The sequence below is a fragment of the Penaeus monodon genome, chromosome 1, assembly GCF_015228065.2.
Source record: "Penaeus monodon isolate SGIC_2016 chromosome 1, NSTDA_Pmon_1, whole genome shotgun sequence".
Lineage (NCBI taxonomy): Eukaryota > Metazoa > Arthropoda > Malacostraca > Decapoda > Penaeidae > Penaeus > Penaeus monodon.
The window spans coordinates 10641914-10656675 of record NC_051386.1 but is presented as its reverse complement, the minus strand read 5'-3'; the positions used below and the strand labels follow the sequence as shown (position 1 = coordinate 10656675).

The 14762-nt window shown below is 38.7% G+C and overlaps 3 protein-coding genes across 6 annotated transcripts in view; 1 reads left to right on the top strand and 2 right to left on the bottom strand.

The window, feature by feature from the left end:
• LOC119590695 overlaps nt 1-11536 on the top strand; it is a 75308-nt gene extending 63772 nt beyond the window's left edge. For 2 of the 3 annotated variants that reach the window (XM_037939492.1, XM_037939416.1), the window contains exons 3-11: nt 1595-1645; nt 2388-2542; nt 3932-4089; nt 5481-5653; nt 6175-6323; nt 6575-6736; nt 7619-7782; nt 8101-8282; nt 10255-11536. In XM_037939492.1, the coding sequence (XP_037795420.1) occupies nt 1595-1645; nt 2388-2542; nt 3932-4089; nt 5481-5653; nt 6175-6323; nt 6575-6736; nt 7619-7782; nt 8101-8282; nt 10255-10321 (1261 nt within the window). In that variant the 3' untranslated portion in view covers nt 10322-11536. Of the gene's footprint in view, nt 1-1594; nt 1646-2387; nt 2543-3931; nt 4090-5480; nt 5654-6174; nt 6324-6554; nt 6737-7618; nt 7783-8100; nt 8283-10254 lie in introns of those variants that run through there. The other variant, XM_037939578.1, reaches the window with a different exon arrangement.
• LOC119590594 (adhesion G-protein coupled receptor G2-like) overlaps nt 11537-14762 on the bottom strand; it is a 3513-nt gene continuing 287 nt past the window's right edge. Inside the window, 2 exon segments of the mRNA XM_037939307.1 lie at nt 11537-13445; nt 13447-14762. The exon segment at nt 13447-14762 is cut by the window's right edge and continues 287 nt beyond it. Of these exon segments, the coding sequence (XP_037795235.1) occupies nt 11874-13445; nt 13447-14762 (2888 nt within the window). The 3' untranslated portion in view covers nt 11537-11873.
• Nucleotides 11539-14762, bottom strand: part of LOC119590902 — a 14224-nt gene continuing 11000 nt past the window's right edge. For both annotated transcript variants that reach the window (XM_037939798.1, XM_037939737.1), the window contains exon 6: nt 11539-14762. This exon is cut by the window's right edge and continues 1473 nt beyond it. The gene's annotated coding sequence lies outside the window, so the exon portion shown is untranslated.

Below are 14762 nucleotides of genomic sequence, written 5' to 3'. Positions count from 1 at the left end.
ATATAAATAGGGGAAATATGAATTTCAACAACAAACAGAGAAATATAACTTCCTCTCTTTGTTTCTCCTTTTCCTCTTCCTCTTCTCCTTCCCTTCCTCTCCTTTGCGTGTTTTTCTTTTTCATTTTCTTCTATTTCTTTTCCTTGTTTCCCTTTTCCTCTTGCTTTTCCCTTTCCTTCCTTTCTTTGCTTGTTTTTCCTCTGTCTTTTCATTTTTCCTTTCCTTGTTTTCCATTTTCCTCTTTCTCTTTCCCTTCCTTTCCCTCTTCCTTTTCTTCTTTTCCTTTCATTTGTTTTCCCTTTTCCTTTTACTTTTCCTTTCCTTTCCCTTCCTTTGCTTGTTTCTCATCTTCCTCTTCCCTTTCTTTCCCCTTTCTCTTACTTTTCTTTCCTTTCTTCCATTTCCTTCCTTTCTTTGTCGCCTTTCCTTTTCCCTCTTTTTCCTATTCCCTCCTCTCCTCCCATTTTCCCCCCTATTCTCTTTCTCGTCTTCCATTTTTATCCTATTTCTTCCCTTGTCTCTCATCTTCCACTTTCTATTCCCTTCCCTTTTCCTTGTTTCCTCTCTTCCTCTTCCATTTTCCTTTCCCCTTCTTTTTCCCATTTCACTTCACACCTTCATTTAATATTTTCTTTAATAACTTTTCGGCTTTATGTTTGAAAAAAAAAAATCGTTCATTCAGGTTTCATCTCTTATTATCCATCTATAAGTTTAGCTAATTTATTACCAATCTAGTGTATGTATTACCTTATTTAGTTATTGATATTATAATTAATCTATTTACCCCATAAGTCAGATTATCTCATCTTTTATCATCCAATGTATCAATGTATCGTTCTTATTTTCTTCGTCGAGTTTTTCCCGCGCAAATGAACGCGATTCAAATATCTTTTCCCGCGCAAATGAACGCGATTCAAATATCTTTTTCCCGCGCAAATGAACGCAATTCAAATATCTTTTCCCGCGCAAATGAACGCGATTCAAATATCTTTTCCCGCGCAAATGAACGCAATTCAAATATCTTTTCCCGCGCAAATGAACGCGATTCAAATATCTTTTCCCGCGCAAATGACGCAATTCAAATATTTTTTCCGCGCAAATGAACGCGATTCAAATACCTTTTCCCGCGCACATGACACAATTCAAATATCTATGACACAATTCAAATATCTTTTTTTCCGCGCAAATGACACAATTCAAATATCTTTTCCCGCGCAAATGACACAATTCAAATATCTTTTCCCGCGGAAATGACGAAATGAAATATGTTTTCCCACGCGCATTACACAATATTAAATATCTTTTCCCACGCCAATGACAAAAAACATATATCTTTTACCGCGCAAATGACGCAATTCAAATATCCTTTCCCGCAACAAATGACGAAAACCATAAATCTTTTCCCGCGCAAATGACAATTTAGATATCTTTTCCCGCAACAAATGACGAAAACCATAAATCTTTTCCCGCGCAAATGACATTTTAAATATCTTTTCCCACACAAATGACGAAAACCATAAATCTTTTCCCGCACAAATGACGAAAACCATATATCTTTTCCCGCGCAAATGACGCAATTCAAATACCCTTGCAGACGAGCGCCGACCCCGAGTGACCCCTGGGACTGCGCTCCACGATGCCCCAAGTAAGTGTTATTATTATTCTGACATCCTAAGGAGATCCTCATCAATTAATCATTAATAATGAGGATGGTCATAATAACCGTATTAATTATATTGATTATATTGATACTGATGACAGTAAAAAAAAATGCTATAACATTAAGAATACAGGAAAGATTGGAAATACATTTACCGATAAGATTAATCTTGTGAATTTATTTAGGCTAATTCTTAACAATCATTTAACGTGTTCCTTACATTTATTTTTACATTTATTTTATCTTTATATTTATTTTGGTACATTTCTTGACCGTTTCCTCATTTTTTTAATTAGTTCTCATTTTCCGCAAAGGGAAGGAGGGAGGGAGAGAGACTGTGAGAAAGAGAGAGAGAGAGAAAGGGAAAGACAGAGAAAATGGAAAAGAGCAAGAATAAGGAAAATAGAAAGAGCAAGGGAAAGGGAGAGAGAGCGAGAGAGGGGGGGGGGAGGGAGAGAGAGGAGAGGGAGAGAGAGAGAGAGAGAGAGAGAGAGAGAGAGAGAGAGAGAGAGAGAGAGAGGAGAGGAGAGGAGAGGAGAGAGGAGAGGGAGAGGGAGAGAGAGGAGGAGAGGGAGAGAGAGGAGGAGAGAGAGAGAGAGAGAGAGAGAGAGAGAGAGAGAGAGAGAGAGAAAACGTTACAACATATAATTCCCATCGCAATGAAGTGATTAAAAAAAAAAAAAAAAAATTCCTCTGAATAGCTAACAACCCCCATCCACCCCAACAGATACACGCTCCTCGACTGGAACACAGATTACGACGTGCGCCATTATCCGGAGACGTCGTGGGTCAGCACGGTCATTATATCCGACAACCGCGTGTTGGCCGAACTCGAGGGGTACATGAGAGTACAGGATTACTTCTACGGATTAAATGATCACGGTAAGGGTCGGCTGTGGTGGCTGGTGGTGATGTGGTTGGTGGTAGGGATGGTGGTGGTAGGGATGGTAGTGGTTGGTGGATGTGATGTGGTGGTGGTGGTGGTAATGATTACGATGATGATGGTGGTGATATGGGTGATAAGGATGCTGCTCAATATCATTGGTATTATTATTATCGTTTCATTATAATCATCGTAATATTATTATAGGCATTATCATCATGATAATAATAATGACACCAATAATAATAACAATAACAATAATAATACTTGTAACAGAAATGATAAGATAACGATAATGATTAAAGTGACAATGATAGTGATAACAATGGTAGTGATAATGCTGATAACAATGGTAGTGATAATGCTGATAACAGTAATGATAATGATAATAAAGTAGTAATAATGATAATAATAATGATAATAATAATGATAATGATAAGAGGTAGCACTAATAATAGTGATAACGATAATGATAATGATAATCATAATGATGAATTATGATAATGGCAATAATTATAATAACGATGATAATAACGATAATAATGCTGATAATGATAATGATAATGGTAATTATACTATAGATAGTGATAATGATAATAGTTAAGATTGTAACAGAAACAGCAGCAGTAGTAATATTAATAACAATTGCGATGATGATGATGATAATAGTAATATTAATAATTATGATAATGATAGTGACAATGATGATAATAGCAAAATCAACAACAATAATAACAATAACAATAATAATTATGATGATGATAACAATAACAATAACAACAATGGTAATAAAATAATGATAATAATGATAATAATAATAATAATAATAATAATGATAATAATAATGATGATAATAATAATAATGATGATTATAATAATAACAATGATGATAATGATAATAATAATAATGATGATAATAATGATGATGATAATGATAATAATAATAAGGATGATGTTGATCATGATAATGATGATGATACTAATACTAATACTAATACTAATAATTATACTACTACTACTACTACTACTACTGATAATAATAATAATAATAATAATAATAATAATAATAATAATAATAATAATAATAATAAACTGTAGTAATAATAATGATAATTATTGTAGTAATAATAATAACAATAATAATTGTGTAATAACAATAACAATAATAATTGTAATAATAACAACAAAAATAATAATGATAACAATAATGATGATGAAAACGATAATAATGACATTAATGGCAATAATAAAAACCATTACTATCATTACTATTATTATTATAACAACAACAACAAAACAAAACCAGAAAACAAGACCAGGAACCGCTGCTCAACTCCCTTCCTCTTCCTCTTCCTCCTCCTCCTCCTCTCCCTCTCCCTCTCCGCCAGGCTTGGTGCTGAACCTGACGATCCCCTTCGTGACGCAGATCAAGTTCGGCAAGCACCCAGGAGTCCTCGAGGAGACCAACGATTATACTGTGTCGTTGTATGTGCAGCCGGCCTACTACCTGCATGATGAAAGACCCCCCACGCCGATTAGTAATGAGGTGAGTTGGGTGGTTTTGGTGTGTGTGTGGGAGGTTTAACGGGTGTGTGGGTGGTTTTGTGGGTGTGTGGGTGGTTTTGTGGGTGAGTGGGTGGTTAAACGGGTGAGTGGGTGGTTTTGCAGGTGAGTGGGAGGTTTTCTGAGTGATTGTTTGGCTCAGGGGAGGATGATATTGGTTGCATGGTGTGTCTGTGTGCGTGTGGTGGTTGAGGGTTGAGATTGTGGTTGTGGTGATAATTTTAAGAGGGGTGAGGGTGGGTGGTGGCGGTAATGGTAATGGGTAATGGTAATGGTATCGTAAACTCTTCAGAGAAGACTAATGAGGTTAGTGGTAGTACCGTAATCACAAGCGAACTATTTCTAACCTGCTCCCTCCTCCCTCTCTTCATAAATTAAACGAGTATTCTTGTATCCCATCTCCTCTCTTCCCTCTCTCTCTCCTCTTCCCTCCCCCCTTCTTCCTCTTCCACTTCCTTCCCCCAATCCCCATCTATTTTTTCTTTTATACTGTGTTTTAAACCTCTAGTTGTTGGACAATCCTTAGAAATGTTCGGCCGGTTTGTTTAAATTGCGAGAAGCCCAATATATGGCAACAAATGGACAACCATATACACTAGAATAGACGCCTATCTATCAGTCCGTGCACACGCGCACACACACGCACACACACACACACACACACACACACACACACACACACACACACACACACACACACACACACATATATATATATATATATATATATATATATATATATATATATATATATATATATATGTTTATATTCATATGTATATATACATATATGTATTATATATATATATATATATATATATATATATATATATATATATATATATATATATATATATATATATATATATATATATATATATATATATATGCGCACACACGTCTACCTCTGCATGTACATATCAACTGTATGGATATACAATGGCTCAGTCTTCCCACAATTTTAATAAACTATCATCATCGGCCTTTAATATTTCTGTTACCATTCTTACCGTTATTATCACCGTCACAACCGTAAATGTCACTATTATCACACGCAGAGAGAAAACAAAAAAATAGAGAAGATACCGGTTATCCAATGGGAAAGTCCCCCTGTCGCCGTCACCAAGTTAAAATAACGAAACCAAGACTGACGCAACCTTGGGACATCCTGTGTTTTGGCCGTGAGAGGGAGCTAAGAATGGAAATGTGTACTTGCTGATAAATGTGGAAAGAGCGTGCGGATGAAGGTTTTTTTTTTTCTTTACTTGTTTTTAATTTTTTTTATTCATATTTCCACCTTAGTGTTCTGGTTGGTTATGCGGACCCATTGACCATTTAGTTCGTACGTAAATCGAACCCAACCCTTCACCGTAGGTCCTGGTGGACGAGTTGGAGCCGAAGACCGTGTTCGTGCACAACTTCGAAGCCAACGTGTGGGACGTGACGGAGGAATTCCTGGAGGAGAAAGTGAAGACTCTGATGGCTCAGCTCAGGCACAACGGAGAGGCTTTCCTCGATCGCTACTACTACCTCGCCTCCTACAGCAGGTGGGGTCCTTGAGGATGCAGGTTTCTTGCCCTTTTGTGACTGTCTTGAGATGTGTTTTGTATTATTAGACTTTTTTGCTAAAAAAAAGAAAAAAAAAATATAAATATATATATATATATATATATATATATATATATATATATATATATATATATATATATACATAGATATATACATATATATACATATATATATATATATATATATATATATATATATATATATTTTTTTCTTTTTTATATGTGCATTTATTATTTTTCCTTTCCCAAGACGTGTATGTTCATTGCATTTTATTTGTGATGTTAGGGTGAGGATAAGTTGTCTAATAGATAATCTAGTCATGACACCTAGTTAAGATAGGGTCGCAAAACCAGGACAAAAAGTAGAGAGAACTATCTCCATGTAGTTTTGACGACTTATGTCCAGCACCTCACAGACCCTCATGCATTTCCAACACTCTCTTCCTGCTTCTTCGATCGCCAACTGAAATAACTTTACTGCCGTTGTCTTCGCGTGCCAGGCCAGAGTTGTATCAGCCTGTTTATTACGAGATCTGGGTCTACGCCACCAACTTCCGCGATCCTCAGACCACTATGAAGACCCTGAGCAGACGCAGGTCATCGCAGGTCAACAAAATCACACAGAAGACCCTTAGCAAGCTGTGCAGAGGTAACGAGGTCATAGAGACGAGATTTCTTTTCTTCATTTTCCTCTTTTTTTACATTCCCCCACCCTTTACTTTATCTTCATTCTCGTTATCATTGCATTCTCCATAAATCATGATAAATTCCTCACCAGAAGAAAACCCTTAACATAGCTGACGACTCACAACAACAACCTCATAAGACGAAACGAGAAGCCACGTCTCTCTAGCCGCCTTTTCCGCCATTCACGACACAGCAAAACGAGTCTTCCTGCAGGGGTCGAGTGTCCTAACTTCGAGGTGTTGAGGACCTACAAGTACGGCATCCAGAAGAGGCGCTACTTCGACGGTCTCTTCGCCTCGACCTCGGCAGGAGAGTGCGAGTTCACCACCATGAGCGTCTGGAAGGGCTTCATGCCGCTCCATCTCTATAAACACGGTGGGTACTGGCACGGTACTTTAGTGGCGCACTATAGTTACTTGTGTGGTTATTTTCTGTGATTGGCTGTTGTTTTCAGGTATAAAGGGTCTCTGATTTTATGTAGTTTTTCTGTTTAAACCAATTTTTATTAACTCTAGGGAGCGTCAATGATTTCCAAGGGGGTGCGAACCCTTGGGAAAAGCAGGAATTTCTCTAATCATATCTGTTATCTCTTAGCGAGAGTACGGTCAAATTATGTTAAGTTTAGTAATAATGTGATTAATTCATACTCAACAAAAAGACTAAGAACATATTAGATTTTTCTTTAACATCTGGGAGGCAATTTTATTCATGAATTGAAGGGGGTGTGGAGGGAAGGACAGAATCCTAGAGGAGGCGATGTAGTAAAAAGGTTAAGAAGCAATGGTTTAAACATTCTGTATTCATTTGATATTCTCAGGATGCTATAACAGACATAATTTGCCATAGAAATGCGCTACATTGTCTTATGTTTATATATACCTAAGGATACCTAGGGATTAAAAAGATAATTCTCCTGTAACAAAACAAAACCAAGAAACTTTTCAGTGTAGCCATTTGCTTGTGAAACATCCGACAATTCTGTAATGTCTGTATGGCTTGTGCAAGATCTAGGAGGGACTGGGTAAATCCGTGCCTCTCATGCTCATTGCACAAAACTCAATGTTTCTCAATATCAAAATATATTTCCAGTTTAATGAACACTACTTTACGGTTGTCAGATTTGAAATATCACGTACATTTGCCACAGATATAACAGATTTCACAGAAAACCTTCATAAACATAAATAGCTCGGACTTGCCGCTCATTGCTCAAACACCAGCAACAGGAAGTGAGAGCCGCCCCCTGTTGTTTTACAGGAATCAACTCCCACATGGAGGTGATCGAGGCGACGCGGCCCATAGCGCTGGTGCACGTGAGGGACTCGGGAGAACCTATGACCGAGTGCCCACAGAACATGACCATGTCTCTCTACCTCCCCAAGAGACTTCATTCAAATCCCCCGATCACTGGATACGCTGCCGTAAGTATAGGGTTATGTGTGTGGTGTGGGTAGCCAGTGGTCCCTACTGTTGTTACCTGTTGATGTAGCATTTTCGTACGGGGGGGGGGGGTTGTCTGCTAGTTATGTCTTTTTTTTTTTTTTTAAGAATGGAAATTATTATATTACTCTAAATGATTCTCTCCGCTAGCAGGTTGCTCAACACATATGAAAAAATACATCTAAGTGCTAGAAGTAACTTCGACACAATACCCTCCCACAAAATCATTATCAAACAACCCTAAATCTAAAAAAAAAAAAAAAAAACCTTCCCTCACCCGAACCAACCACCCCACACAGCCCAGCGTGCGGATCACAGCCCTCAATGATGTGATCGTCTACGCGTATACTGTGGGCGGCTACCTGCTTGACCCGCTACGCGTCCGCAGAGAACTCGCGGATATGAAGTACAGGCTCTCGGAGTTCGGCGAGTGTTACAAGGACGATGAATACTACGTGGTCATTTATGATTTCATCGTGAGGTAAGAGTCGTGCGGAAATTTGCTCGAATTTGTATCAGTGGATGAAAGCGTGGTGAGTGGCGGTGGTTTGAGCGTGTGCTGAGTCGTGGTATTTCAGTGGAGTTATACTTACAGCCTTATATTCATATCTATCTATCTGTCTCTCTATCTACATATCTATCTGTCTTTACAAACATACATGTACATACATACATGCATATTCACACACACACACACACACACACACACACACACACACACACACACACACACACACACACACCACACACACACACACACACACACACACACACACACACACACACACACACACACACACACACACACACAACACATACACACACACACACATGCACACATGCACACATGCACACACACACACACACACACACACACACACACACACACACACACACACACAGAAGAGAGAGAGAGAGAGAGAGAGAGAGGAAGGAGAGAGAGAGAGAGAGAGGAAGAGGAGGAGAGAAGAGGAGAGAGAGAAGAGAGAGAAGAGAGAGAGAGAGAGAGAGAGAGAGAGAGAGAGAGAGAGAGGGAGAGAGAGAGGAAGAAAGAGAGATAGAAAGAGAGAAAGAGGAAGAGAGAGTGATAGAAAGAGAGAGGGGGAGAGATGAGAGAGAAGTAGGAGAATAAGAGTAGAGAGGAGAGAGAAGAGAGAGAGAGAGAGAAGAGAGGGTGAAGTGAGATGAGAGGAAGGGAGAGAGGAGGGTGAGTGAGAGAGAGAGAAAGAGGAGAGAGGGGAGGAGAGAGAATAGCCAAATATAAGAAAGTTCCATCAACATGAAGCGAACAAATTGCACGATAATTAAGTGATTACGAGTGGAGGTCACTTAAGGGGGTATGGGGATGGTTCACCCCAACTTAAAAGCCTCTTTTTGCAGGGCAAAATCTAGTTCTGCAGGGCAAATTTTCTGGTATTTATAATTTATAATTTTCTACCAATAATACGATATATAATACTGGTTAATGGTCCATTCCGGGCTACTTATATAGAGCTAGTGAGCATTTCCTTTTTCGTGATTTGCAGGGCAAAAATTATTTTTTAAGGGAAATTTACCCGTCACCCCCCCAACTCATAACATGAAGTGACGCCCCTGTGTGTGTGTGTGTAAATATCTACCAAAGAATAATTGCTATATGACAACCTTTAAACAATTTGAAAACTCGTTTTTTATTTTTTATTTGCCCGGTTTTGTCTGTTAGTCATTTGAAGATGGCTAGTTAAGTTAACCCTCCCGACCAATAAGCTTTTTTTTTGTCTAATATAATAATAGAATAATATAATATAATATATAATATAATATATAATATAATATATAATGCAATATAGTATAACAAGATATGATATGATAATATGATTACATAATATGATGAATTATATTAAATAATATAAATAAAATCACATTCTGAATCACGTTCTCGTTTATTTTCTGCAGAACGTGAAACGCCTAAAGAACAAATAATAATCGCAAATAAAAATTGAAATAAAGAGAGGAAGGGTCATTATGCAGTTCGTAAATGTGAAGTTAGAATTTCTAATTGTTATGTAAATGATTTTAATGTATCGATTTTTTTTATACCGATAAAACGATACTTTTTTATTGAGCAGTTCAGGCAATGCCAATAGCAATGCAAAAATAATTGTCTAAATGTACCGTGATACTGTCTACGTATATCTGTTTATTTACCGATTTATCTATCTATCTATCTTTCTCTCTCTCACTTTCTGTAATATATAATGTGTGTGTATATGTATATATATATATATATATATATATATATATATATATATATATATATATATATATATATATATATATATATATATTGATAGATAGATAGATAGATATAGATATAGATATATATATATATATTTATTTATATATGTGTTTGTAAAATTACTTCATAATGGAACCACAGCCTAGTATCCTCATAAAGCACTCCGCCCTTGCAGATACCACGGGAGACAGAACGAGATCTGGATCGTCGCCGAGAACTGCAAGGCGACGCACAACGGCTGAGCGAGAGAGGCGAAGGAGGACGCAGGTCGAGAACAGCGCATCATAAGGGGTGGTGGTTGTGTGTGGCAGCTTCCTCAAAACTTAATATGTGTAATTTTTACGCCGGAACTTTGTAGTAGTTTCGGTTGCACGTGTGAGTTTGGGTTTATAAAATCTTTTTTTTTTTCATTTTGTCAGCCCTTCTTTAAGCAGTTATATTTGTAAAACACCATAATTCCAGTATTCCCGAAATCAATGTTTATGTCCTGCAGGGATCGTGTATATAACGCGACGCTTACACTGTACTTTTACATATGTTATAACAATGTGATTTAAAACAACAGTGCAGCTTCTGAGGTAATTAATGGTCAGTTTACGTATTTTTAAAAAGTTAATGAAATAAGAATTAATTTGCACAAGTTCTTCTAATTTTTTATGACTGTATCGGCGCTCTATCTTTCCACTGTATACACATCGACATACAAGCGTACTTATACAGAGACACATTTAAAAACAGTCAGGTAATTAGTAGGTCAGTGTTTAACATCGTCCATAACAGAAACAGAAATATATGTTAACTGTTTGCTTCTGAGACTGGTATGAAGTTAGGTTTACGTCTAAAATGTAAAATAAAAAAAATAATCCCCTAGCGTATTCACCTTATCAGTATTAAGCTTACTTATTATGAGTATTTATAGACTAGTACCTAATACTATACTCACCCTTTTTTATATACAGAGACTCTGCGCGATTTTCTGTTAACAAAGATTACGTTTGTTCCAAGTACCAAACTTTGTCTTTGTGAAGTCAAGTTCCTCTGACAAGTTGCTGTTTTGGGATTCACTAATACGCTTGTTTAGGATTACGTTTTGTTTTCAATTTTTCTTTAAGTCAATAATTTATATACCCGCCTTTATTAATTACATATGTAGTTTGTTACTAGATTCTTTTATACTGCATAGATATTTGACTTATTGCCTTTTTTTTTATATATTTGTTTATTCATTTGGAGGAAACAGTAAAATGTGTCCTTTATATGTTCAAGGATAAAATGATAATGTATTTATAACACACAGAAATCTGTTACGACATTTATCATATATTATGGTATTTATCGTTAATTATGATCATACTACCAAGTGTAATAACAAAACAGTTTAAAAGTTCTAATCTGTAAGTTGTTATCATTTTGTAATGAAATCCAAATTGGGTCAAATAAAAATAAGAATATTTTGATTTTTTTTTTCTTTATACTCTTAAATAAAATCTATCTTACAAGTACTTAATCCTAGGTGATTCTTTTTACATATGATATATATACATGTACCTCACTGGTGATTTTGTATGAATGCTTTTGTGAATGATGGATAAAAATCTGTGGGCAAAATGATGAGAGAGAGAGAAAGAGAGAAAGAAAGAGAGAGAGAGAGAGAGAGAGAGAGAGAGAGAGAGAGAGAGAGAGAGAGAGGAGAGAGAGAGGAGAGAGAGAGAGAGAGAGAGAGAGGTCCAAGGGAAAAGGAGAGAAAAATATGAAGCGAGGGGAATGGGATAAAATGAGTCAATGAAAACGTCTCTATGGGGTGTAGCTTGTTCTCGAGTGAAGGAGGGTCGACGTCGTGCCCAACGATTTTATGCTCATTCCCCTCGTGGACATTTGTACTGTCGGCTTCTGCGGGATGACGAGGATCCCTCCGCCGTGGTTGTAGGTCACGCTGTCCAGGTGACCTCGATACTGCATAGAAACGTGAGCGTTGTTGGAGTTCGAAGGTTCAGTCGACGACGGACTCTTGCTTATGACAGAGAGGAAGTCACCCCAGAGCCTCCTGGCGCTCCTGCCTCTGTACACGTGGAAGATGAAGATGAAGAAGCCCTGCAGAGTATTGAAGATGCAGAAGAGATAAGAGAATAAGAGGCGACCCTTCCATATCGCCAGGATTCCGAATATCCACGTGAAGCCGAGAAGAACGAACACACAGATGGCCATACGAAGCTGGCTGATGAACAGCGACCTCTCGGACATGGTGGAATTGACCCGCGCGCGGCCGCACACGGCTCCGTAGAGGATGAGGCTAAACATTATGATGTTGATGACCATCGTCAGGACTAAAGGAGGAAGGAAAGCGTAGAGAAATCCGTCTCTTGACATCCAGCAGATCTTCGACTCTGGATTCAAGTCGTCTCCGTGGTCATAAAGGCTGCTGTCACACACCAGGACGACGATGATAGGGACAACGGGCACGCCCCAGGCAGTCACCGAGGCCTTCCACATGAACCTGGGGATGTAAGTGCCCACGACCTTCACGAATTTGAGGTACTGATGGACGGCTTCCACCAGCATCCAGCCGAATGATGCAAGGATGAAGTAGTGGAGAGCAACGGCAATACTCCTGCAAAGGATTTTGTTCCACGTCTGGTTGATGCCGGCCAGGAAGATAACAATGCTGCAGAAAACTGAAAAGGAGAGGTTGACTAGAATCTTGTTATCAAGAGGTCTCCGCCACTTTTTGAAGAGGAAGAATGTCGTGAATACAAGTAGCAGCCCACCGATCGAGAGACAGCATCCTATGATCGTGATGATGTCCAAGGCTAAACCATGGTTGCCGTCAAAGTCGTCACTATTATAGTTCATGAGCTGTGCGAAACACGTGAGGTGGTTGCAGTGACACACATCATGGTTTCCTCTACTCTTCCCCTTCCAGCAGCCTTGAGTAGACCATCCTCCTCTCCCGCCGTGCTTGCTGAAATCCCAGAACACGCATTTGGTGTTCTTCCTTCCGTATTTAGGAGGCTTGAAGATCAGTGTGACCGGTTCCTCCAGGTTTTTCACAACCTCACCCCTGTATGTAGCTTGAATGATAGGACTACTAACAGTGTAATTTGGAAATGAGTCCCGGTCTTGGAACAGCTTTGCATTCTTAAATACAGCAAAAGCAAGTTGGACTTTGCTTTCAGAACGTATCTTGGCTCGCATGCTTACGTGCGATGTAGCCACCTTGTATGTGAGATTCTCGGGAAGGATGATAGCCACGTCGGTGTCAGCATGGTCCGTCCTGACGCCCTTTTCGATGGTCGTTTCAACCGCTCCCCCATTCCGAGATTCGAAGCCAATGATGGTGCTGTTCACTTCAAGGTCGAACCGCTCAACGTGTTATTAGTTTTCTTGAGGCATTTACTTTCTGATCGCCTTTGGCTTCTGGTAACTGAACTTTGAAGGTCATTTCTTCAAAGGCTTCATATAAGATACTTGATGATAACAGCTTCTTCTGAACTGGTTCAAATGTTTCATCTTTAGCTTCCATCACGTTATTTATAGTCTGTACAATTTCTTCTAGATCAACTTCATCCAGTTTTTCGGTCTCTTCAGAAAGAGCCTTGAAGCTCGTAGCAACAAAGTGAATGTCAACAGGCTGAAGAGTAGAACCATTCTGAGTGATACTGGACAGCGTCGTAGGAATGTCAGTTTTCTCAACAGTTGCATTGTTGTTGATTCCCCAAAGCTGCTTCGTCTTGTTGGTCGGTTCTCCCATGCAGCTGCTGGAAGGAGGCCCCCAGTAATACCCTGTGAGGAAGCTTCCAAGGCATTCCCGCGTCACAGGCTCGCCTTCTTCGGTGATGCAGAGCTCTTTTGGCAGAGCAATAACGCCACCAGCTGTGTTTGGCCAGGTTAGGTTCCTCTCTTCAATGCCGCTGTCAACTGTACTCTCGCTGAAGCATTTTGTGGTACTCCTAACACTCCGTACTACACATCCAGAAGAGAGCTCAGAAGTGCTCCCTAACAGATCGAATAACTGAAAGACTTTCCTTTCATTTTCCTCCTTGCCTGAGAATTGCAAATTGAGATGAAAATTGTACATAATCCCACGATTTTGCTTACCAGGGAAATTATTGTAGTTGTCTATGAATGTTTTCATGGTAGCAAAGCCATTGCTCGCATACACTTTTTCGAACTTTTTAACAAATTCTGCAGAACAAATATCAAAACCTTTCTCTTGCTGTGTCATATTTCTAAATGTATTGTCATGTATTTCAGGAATGTACGGCCTTTTCTCTGACATACGTACAGCAAATGTTAAATTCTTTTTCTTACGATGCAATAATATATTAGATTTCACTAACTGGAAAGGCATTGTCACCCACTGTTGACATTGATAATAACCTTGCACAACTATTGGAATTGAATATTTACATCCAGGTTTACCCACTTTCCTCACTATTATTTCTCTACCATTGGCAAAACATCGCAGCAAATTTGAACCACCAAGCATTTCTTCATTATCAATGCAAATGTCTCCCTCTCCTCTCTTGTATAATTGTATCTCCCTGCCTGTCCTCTCTAGACCTTTCTTCTGGCACAAAACAGTTGATTTTGTTTTCCCCTCTCCCTCTCGATCCCAGCCATGAGGAGTAAGTACAGGGTGGCCCAGACTATAGTTAGTATTTGGCAGCCAGTTGACTACATCCA